Source organism: Centroberyx affinis, unplaced genomic scaffold (genome assembly GCF_046629955.1).
Source record: "Centroberyx affinis isolate AG114_WGS23_722 - 3 ecotype Tasmania unplaced genomic scaffold, CSIRO-AGI_Caff_v1 ptg002447l_1, whole genome shotgun sequence".
Classification (NCBI taxonomy): Eukaryota; Metazoa; Chordata; class Actinopteri; order Beryciformes; family Berycidae; genus Centroberyx; species Centroberyx affinis.
This window is the reverse complement of record NW_027280688.1, coordinates 19,063-27,942: the sequence shown is the minus strand read 5'-3', so window position 1 is coordinate 27,942 and position 8,880 is coordinate 19,063. Positions and strand designations below refer to the sequence as shown.

General features: G+C 41.4%; 1 protein-coding gene across 1 annotated transcript; it reads right to left on the bottom strand.

The window, feature by feature from the left end:
• Positions 1 to 1,772: 1,772 nt before the first annotated feature.
• Positions 1,773 to 7,538, bottom strand: LOC139656333 (uncharacterized). Its single transcript, XM_071533880.1, has 3 exons — positions 6,991 to 7,538; positions 2,089 to 5,353; positions 1,773 to 1,841 (listed from the first exon to the last, which is right to left on the bottom strand). The coding sequence occupies exons 1-2, from the start codon at positions 7,499 to 7,501 to the stop codon at positions 5,055 to 5,057; spliced, it is 810 nt and encodes a 269-aa protein (XP_071389981.1). The 5' UTR covers positions 7,502 to 7,538; the 3' UTR covers positions 1,773 to 1,841; positions 2,089 to 5,054.
• Between the last annotated feature and the right edge of the window lie 1,342 nt (positions 7,539 to 8,880).

Genomic DNA, 8,880 nt, shown 5'->3' with positions numbered 1-8,880 from the left:
TGATTTACTTAAATAAATAACTTTTAAGTATAGAAAATGGCTCAAATATAGTTTGCTGCCTTTTGACAAAATCCTATTAAGTGTGACTGTGTAATTTACTTGCTATATTTACACCAAATATACTGTAAGTAGTGACAATCCAAGCATAACAATAAAATGTTAATCTTAAAATGTAAAGATACAGTAGGTAAAACTAATATTTTCAAATGTGTGTTTAAATGAATGAATTAAGAGGCTTACGTCTTCAATGCAACAATTTAAAGACAAATAGGCTTCCAAACAAATTTGAGAACTTTGCTTTCAAGAATCAGTTAGTTACCTAAGAAGGTTTTGGGCCTTAGGTAACGTTGGTCTTAGAAAAAACACAGAAAAAAACATATTTATTACTTATTTCGCTTCCAAAAAAAAATGGGAAAAGCCAGTTTTGGGCCACTTCTTCATTCCTGTGACTTTAGAAGGACTTGTGACTTTAGCAGCATCATGTAAAAGCAAAGTTTTAGGAAACTGGAGACTGAAGGAATTTTTTTAACTCTCCTCACCAGCCTGCCTCTCTGCTGTGGGACTGACCGCACAACACCACAACGATGATTTAGTGGTTTCTGAGTTAAAAACAAAAGGCGCTGGGTCAGAGTTGGTCACTCTGGCAGCAGCTCCAGTAGTGGGTGAGCTTGTGAGCTTAGATTTTGTTTTGTTTTGTTTTTTTTACTTTTGAACATTCACTCAAGTTAAAAGTTAGTGTCTACATCATCATTATATTTAATCAGCTCATAATCAAATCTTTTCCTCCAAGCTAATGGATTTGGGCCATTGTATTTGCTGGGTCCCTTGCGTATTTGTGCAAGGTTTTCAGTGACGTTTTTAAGCAGTTACCAATTTGGCTACGGAAAGTTTGAAACCACGGAGCTACAGGTGGGTGGATGGAAGATTTTAAAAGGTGTCGTCTTCTGTTATGATCCAAACCACAATCCAGTAAACCTCGGCTGGATTTCCCAAAACCAGTTAACACTAAAACCATGTTTGTTCAGCTGACGTAGCATGAGGTAAAGATGATCTGTTGATTGAGATGCTTTGGGTTATCCCGGCTCTGGGCTTATTGGTGCTGACAGACAGGACAGAGAGGAGGTTTGGTTGAGGCCCACCTGACAGATGGATGTCTCTGCAGCATGTTGTGATGGATGGTGAGCGATTCTAGGATCCAGCCTGGAACAGTGATCAGACACTTAAACATCTGCAAAAGTGGACAGACAAAATTATCGATAAGCTAAACCAAACACCTTTTTTCATCAAGTATCCAACATGTTGCTGGAAGTTGTTTCCAGTCCAGTTAGGAGCTGCTGAGACAGCTGACAGTAAAATGTTGCCACTGAGGAGAATGGGATTTTCCATTCAAACCAAATGCCCAAACAGTAATTATCTGGTACACCTAAAACCACAACTGAAGAGCCTTTGATAATTAGATTAGATGAAACTTTAATGATGCTGGGAAATTGGGTCATTGCAGCAGCAAAAATTAGGCTAGAGAGGAGAATGGAACAAACAGCTGATGTGTTATTATGGTTGTTTTAATCTGACTGAACTGTGTGGTCGTCAGATGCAGTCCGCATTTGAAACAACGCTCATTTCCAAGACAACATCAAACTCCTGAGCGGCAGCCAAGCTCTACTGAAAGAGATTACATGACACATTACTGGCAAAGGGGCGTTTCTATTCATTTTAACTCTATGATTTAACCCTTTCCCTCCCAACATCAGTACGATCAGACACCAAAACCTGAGAACGATTGGTTTCCGATCAACTTGTGCAACTGAAGTAGGCAGAGGTGAAAGCAGAGATCCGGGTATCTGCAGGTTTCAAAAACACACATTTAAGACTTTTTAATGCTACCTGAAATTGGATTCAATACCAAAAATTAATCCAAAATTTTAAACAAAGAAACCATTTCTGATCCAGTGTAGCTAATGAAAGCTCGGTAACTGTAAATGGGCAGAATAAGAACTTGCAGATGCTCTGGAGATATACTATTTGTTATTTTTCTCAGGATATCAGAATATTCTGGCCCACAATTTCCATTCATTTCTTCCAATTCACCTGTTCTTGCCTCCATGATTTCCTATTCTTTCCGTGTGTGCCGTCCTGACAGACCCCAGACCAGATCCCAGAGGCTGTTTTGGTGGGTGGGGTTGTAACGGAACCCATAATGCAGCTGTGATTCTGAGCTCCAGCTGGTTGTGGGGTCCGTTTCCATCCCACGATGCACAGGACGTCCTGATCCGACCGGCTGAAGGTTTTGTTCCTGATGAGCGCTTCTCTCCTCATCTGTACGAACATAAATCAACATGGCCTCCTCCTTCCTAATCACCACATGCCTCCTCCTCCTCCTCTTTAACTTGACATTACAGATGGAAAATAACAACTTCACTACCCCTTTAAAAAGAAAACAAAAAAAATAAGACAGATCCTTTGCACTGCTTATATTGGCCTTGTTCCATTCAATTCACTTCCCTTCAGTGGAAAACTTTATTGTCCCATAGGAGAAATTTGGTTGGCAGACAGGGTTAAAAAGACACACACATAATAAAAAACACAATAAAAGCATATAAAATAGTAGTAAGTAAAACTTTCAATCCAAAGGGTTTATACAGTATATCCATTCTGATAATGTTAACTGCTCAACATTTCAAACTCAGACGTTCAGTTTTGTTTCTCTCACAACAATAAGGAAAGTGAAACTAACATTCATAAGGCTTGTTTGTAATGTTGTGTTTTCTGTTCCTGAATATGAGAAATTGAAATGTGATGGCTGCATGTGAGCCTGGCTCCTGTCAGTCTGATGCACAAGGTGTTTTTTCCTTAATGACACGTTTTCTCCCGGATTGCTGAATAGCGCAGAGGCAACCGGGAATTTCGTGTCAGCCAAGAATGACACCAAACCACAGCGTCTCAAAACTGTTTTAACACAAGAGGAGAGCAATGATTGATTCTCATTTGTCTCTGTCTGTAATATCTACAGCTATATTTTACGGTTTTTGCCCGTTATTTCTAAACGGATGTTGTGGCTCATGCAGAGGCGTTCCTTGAATAATCCATCTGCTGTATTCGTTTTCTGTTTCTAATAAAGATGAGAATTTTGAACTAGGTCAGCTTCTGTCTATTTTCTACAATATCCATCAACCTACATTATAGTATTATACATGAACCACCTAAGATTAGCTTTTCTTCAATAGGCTTCAGTCTTGTAGGTATTCAGTCTTGTAGTTTCCTCTCCCTCCATGAGTATCACATTTAATGACTTAAACATGATATCACCATATTTATGGGCCAAACGTCAATATTCAATATGTCTTGATATAGCAACTTTTCTCTAAACTTCCTTAATTACACAATTTAACAATGTACTTCTATGTTATATGAAATACTGAAATCAGACTTCAGAGTAACTCATACAGACGTATGAGTTGATGAAACGTAATACTGAATACTCTACTCTCTACTGCTTTCATCTAAAAAAAGAGACTGTAGCTGCCAGTGTGATTTACTTTGCAGGGCGTTGCAGTCGGAGTCAGTCTGACCTAGTCACACTCAGATCTGTGACTCATATCTGGAGATTTTCAAACAAGTTTGATTTTGTCAGCACCGACTCTGCAACGCTCTTGTAGAGTGAGATGTGTGAAGACAAGTTTTGAGAACGGTGATGAACAGCAATAACCAACGAGAACTCACAAGCAAACCAGGAGCAAGAGGCAGAAAATTAATATTTTGAAATTATTGGTTAGGGAATGTTACGTTTTAATTAGACTTCATTGTTATTCATAGTTTGGGCTTAATACGGCCCACGCTGCCTGCGGTTCCCAACACTTCACTGTCTAGCTCTTCTCCTTTTCAGCACAGATGGAAGGGTGCACACGAGGGCTGCAACTAATGATTGTTTTCTTTATCGATTATTCTATTGAGAATTTTTTTCGAATAATCAATTAATCATTTAGCCTATAAAATGTAAAAAAATAATGACAAATGCCCATCACGAGTTACCAGAGCCCAAAGTGATTCTTAAAATTGCTTATTTAGTCTGAACAGCAGCCAAGAAAAGTATTCATTTTATAAAGATAAGAAACAGAGAAAAGCACCAAATCTTAGCATTTGTGAGGCTGTAACCAGCAAGTTTGGTATTTTTACTTGACAAATGACTAAAATGGTTAATTGATTATCAAAATTATAATCGATTAATTTTCTGTCGATCGAGTAATCGACCAATTGTTTCAGCACTAGTGCGCTCGCAATAATCACTGCTCTTCCTTCTCAAGTTCCATTTTAGCACAGGCAGGTGAAAGACAAAGTCATGTTTCGTGTTTGTTTTGGGGAGACAGCGGGGTATCAAGATCCCTCACCACCAAATCCAAGTGAAGAATCTTTTAATGTGTGACATCCCGTCTATTCCACATCGTTTAGTGTGCCATCACTACAAGAAGCTGCAGGAAACACAGTCGTTTAATGTGAGCAGTACAGAGATCTGAGGTGTTTGACAGTCGTGTTAAGGGTGTGTCCGGCTTCAATCTTTGTGTCATTTGCCTGAGACAACTGTAATCATTTTGGAGTCTACAGCAGCTTTGCTCATCCACGAGACACAACAAGGAAAAGAAAGCCAAACAGCCGACTTGACTGGTATTTGGGGAGACGCCTCAATTCAGTCAAAACTCCAAGGCACAAACTGTAACTGAAATGTGTTGGAAACAAGCGGGAGAAGCGTTGGGAACAGAAACGGATGTGGAATGTCTTTTTGCACATCACTGTCAGTTCACATTGGTGCTGGATATGGGTTACATCCTAGAATAGATATGAACTGTCATCTTAAAAAAAAGAGTCAAGATTAAAAAGGAGAGGCAATGGACAGATAAAGAGATGATTTCACTGAATCATTTTGCCTTATACTGTTGAAAAATACACTAAAAACAAAGAGGGGGGCAAGCCTGAGTGTGGAGGGAGACGAGGAGTGTCAGCTAAACCCCATTAACCCTCTTCTAGCCCTTTCACACACACACACACACACACACACACAGTTAAGGCCGTGAAGGGCCTGGAGGTGAAGGTGCGGGCAGCCTGGAGAGTAACCTGTCCATGAGCTCCAGCTGTCTCTCGTGGTTTTCCCGGCTGATCCTCTCCTGCATGGCCATGAGCTGAGTCACCAGGCTGTTCTGCAGCTCCCTCTCGTGGTCCATGAGCCTCTGCAGCCGGGCGTCCTCCTGCGCCTCCATGGCTGCGTCCATCTCCGCCAGCTGGTTAAACATCATGGTTGACAGCAGATCGGCGGTTTGTTCCGTCTTTGTCTTTTTCTTCTTCTTTGGTGGAGCGGTGCACCCTAAAAACCAAAGCAACAAACGGCACACAAATCAGCATGATGCAGGAGTAAAATTAAAAAAATAAACTCTGGGCCTTACTGAAACAGTGACGACAGGTACAAAGCAGACATTAATTTAATGTGTAATTAAAACTACACAAGGCAACTTTGCATGTTGGCAGCTCCAAATGGAAGCAAGAGTTTGAAAAATTTGAACTTCAATACCCAGAAATCCTGTGCAGTGAGGTCAGTAAGCTGCTCACAGCTCGCTCATGTTCACCAACCGGCCGGTCTGTGATGCTTTATACCAAAGGAAACCAAAGAGACGAGAGAGGAAAAGATCTAACGTTGGTGAGTCCAGCTTTCTCTGGACGGAGGAGACACTTTGGATTTTGCTCCTAAGTTTCAATTTGTCACTTCCTGGATGTGGAGAAGTGACCATACCAACACCAGAATTTCATTTGGCCAAATAAGGCAAATCTACAGCGTCTCAATTAGTGGGGATGCATGGGACACTCTTCTCTGCTGCAGCCACATTTTGTGATTTGGGCTGATCAGATGGGTGTATTTTTACACAAAAATCTTGCCTAGTGTCACTTTAACTAATTAGGTTTAAATACAAGTTGAACTTCTATGGGCAGGGGCTTGTTTATGTGGATTTGCCCACTATAGAGCAAATGGGCCTATAGCTAAGCCTTGTGTTCTTTTGTTTTTTGGTAATATTCTCAGATTATCCCGCTAAGGGTCCGGGACAAGTATGTTCTATAGGCCCTACAAGCACAGCCAGTGGCCACCATTCAACCCTGAACATTAAGGCAGTACATTTTGCATCTGACCTGTTAAGTAGGCACCCAGCTAAACATCCACCCTATCAGATTATATCAGATCAGGTTAGGGAAATAATACTGTAACTTCCTCAATACTACTACAGACAGCCAACATAGTCTACAAATTTGCACGAGGGTGTAAATTTACAGTTAAACTAGAAAATACATTTCTTGGGGAAAATGTGTGGGCCAGCTGTAAGCAGCTGGAAGTATAACAGGGTTCCACTTTTCCATGACTTCTCCATGCCCCTTTGCAAGTTCCCATGGCCAAATTTTAATGAGACTGAATTAAAAAGTTATCATCAAACCATCAGCTACGCTAACTTTAAGCATTAGTTTGCTTTTCACTTTAAAATCAAGGGTTGTTATAATATTCCTCAACTGTTTCGGAGCCAGCCACAGCTTCATTTTATAGTATTCAAGAAAATAAAAATCATCAACGTCACTAAACTAAAATTCCATGACTTTTCCAAAACTCTTCTCCCTTTTATCATTTTTCAGCACTTCTCCAGGACTGGAAAACACTATTTTATAATTCCCTGACTTTTCCAGGTTTTCCAGGAGTGTGGGAACCCTGGTATAAGAAAACCTAACATTCAAACGGTTACTAGGGATGTACTATGTGGTTGCTAGGGTCTAACAGGTGGTTCCCAGGCGTGTTTCTAGGTAGTTGCTAGGGGGTACTTGGTGGTTCAAGTAGTAGTAGTAGTAGTAGTAGTAGTAAAAATAGTATAGGGCATCATCCGGGCCCTTGGTAGCCAGGGCGCGTGCCCCTGCTGATAACCCATGCATGTTTTCTGAGAACAACAAAGACAAAACACATGAGATGACCTGGGGACTGCATTTTGTCTGAGGCGCTGGCCTGCTCCTGCTCCTGCTCCTGCTCCTCATCTTCCTCCACAGGAGCGAGGATTGGTTTTTTCTCCTCTTCGGAAGCTTCGTCCCACAGCTGAACTTCAACCTCATGGTACTCGCTGCAGGCGGGCGGTGTGGGTGAGGGTGAGGGTGTAGGTGTGGCTGTGGGCGTCCCGGGCCGTCTGACCGGGTTCACCACGGCGGAGTTACCGAAAACACTGTGGCACTGCTCATAAAACGGCCAGTTGGTGCGGTCCATGCCGCACCTGGCCTTCTGCTGGTGAGCCTTGGCGTACTGCCTCTTGAGCGTCTTCAGCTTGCTCACCACCTGCATGTGGGACCGGTGGACGCCTCTTTCCGCCAGGAGCCGGACCATTCTGTTGTAAACCACCGAGTCCTTCACCGTGCCCGTTATCTGCGTGCGAATGTCCTCGCGCCCTCGAATGGAGAGAAGTTCTATAATCTCGTTGTCTCTCCAGTTGAACATTTCTTTCTTTTTTTGCAAAATGTTCCTGCCGCTGAAACGTCTTGTAAACACCAACGTTGTATATTTGCGCCTTTTACGTCACATTAGTGAGCCGGAAACACGAATCGTGGAGACGTGGCCAAAGATCGTCTATGTTTTAGAAGATGAATCACTCAATAGCTTAACAAAATGGGCTCAATTCACGGTCCGTCGATGTTAACTCTCATGTCGATGTTGTTTTCTGATATTTTAGTGTTGACACATATGCTACATTCCATAGGAACAATGTTGAAATTCTGAGGCAGAACTGATGCAGCAGAAGCCACAAGGACAGAAGACCCAGACAACAGTGAGCCGGACAAGATTAGTGATATCATCACCGTTCTTCTGTTAACAGTTCTAAAGCCTCTGCAGTCTTGAAGGTCCTCATTTTAAGCTCATGTCCACACAAGAGGAGAGAGCCACATCCACATTTGTATTTATTACATTTTATTTTGATATTCATGTGCTATATCTTATAACCGCCTCGCGGTTGTATGCCTCCACCAATAAACTGTGTTTTATCATTGCAAGGACAGTCTTTATTTATTGAACATATATAATTAATGTGATTATTAGGTCAACTTAAAGGATTTTGGTGTCTGCAAAAGTAAGTGACAGCACTTCCACCATTTTTGTAGAATGACCCAAGCTACAAGCTTCTCAGCTACAGTGGTAAGCAAAACATTATGATGTCACAGTGAAGTTGACCATTGAACTTTTGGATATAAAATGTCATTACTTCATCATTTTATCCTATTAGACATTTGTGTGAAATTTTGTCATAATTAGCATATAAATTCTTGAGTTATGGCCAAAAACGTCTTTTGTGAGGTCACAGTGACCTTGATCTTTGACCTTTGACCACCAAATTCTAATCAGTTCATCCTCGAATCCAAGTGGATGTTTGTGCCAAATTTGAAGAAATTCCCTCAAGGCGTTTCTGAGATATCGTGTTCACAAGAATGGGACGTACGGACGGACAACCCAGAAACATAAAGCCTCCAGCCACGGCTGTCACCGGAGCGGAGGCATAAAAATACAGTGCTTAAAACACACATTTTTTACTCAGTCTTTATTGCTTGATGGCGGGTAGGATTCATCTCAAAATGGGGCGTCCACAGAAAATTTTGCCTAGGGCCTCCAGCAGTTTAGAGCCGGCCCTGTTCATGTTTTTGACTCACAAAGACACAAAGCTAGATATGACAAATACAAAATAATAGTTAATATTCAACTAATACTAAATTAATAACCTTACCTGGGTGGACTCTTTCACACTGAAGGTCAACCTATGTATTTCCCAGGTCACTAATCTGGTGTGAAAGGCTCCACTTTATTAAACAGTCTCATTCTTAACTCGT

What these genes read in the sequence shown, in the direction of transcription:
- LOC139656333 (XM_071533880.1), bottom strand. Translation starts at nt 7,501, where the DNA reads ATGTTCAACTGGAGAGACAACGAGATTATAGAACTTCTCTCCATTCGA. An exon ending in AGACAAAATGCAGTCCCCAG is followed by an intron (nt 5,354 to 6,990) that starts GTCATCTCATGT and finishes TTTGGTTTTTAG; the next exon opens with GGTGCACCGCTCCACCAAAG.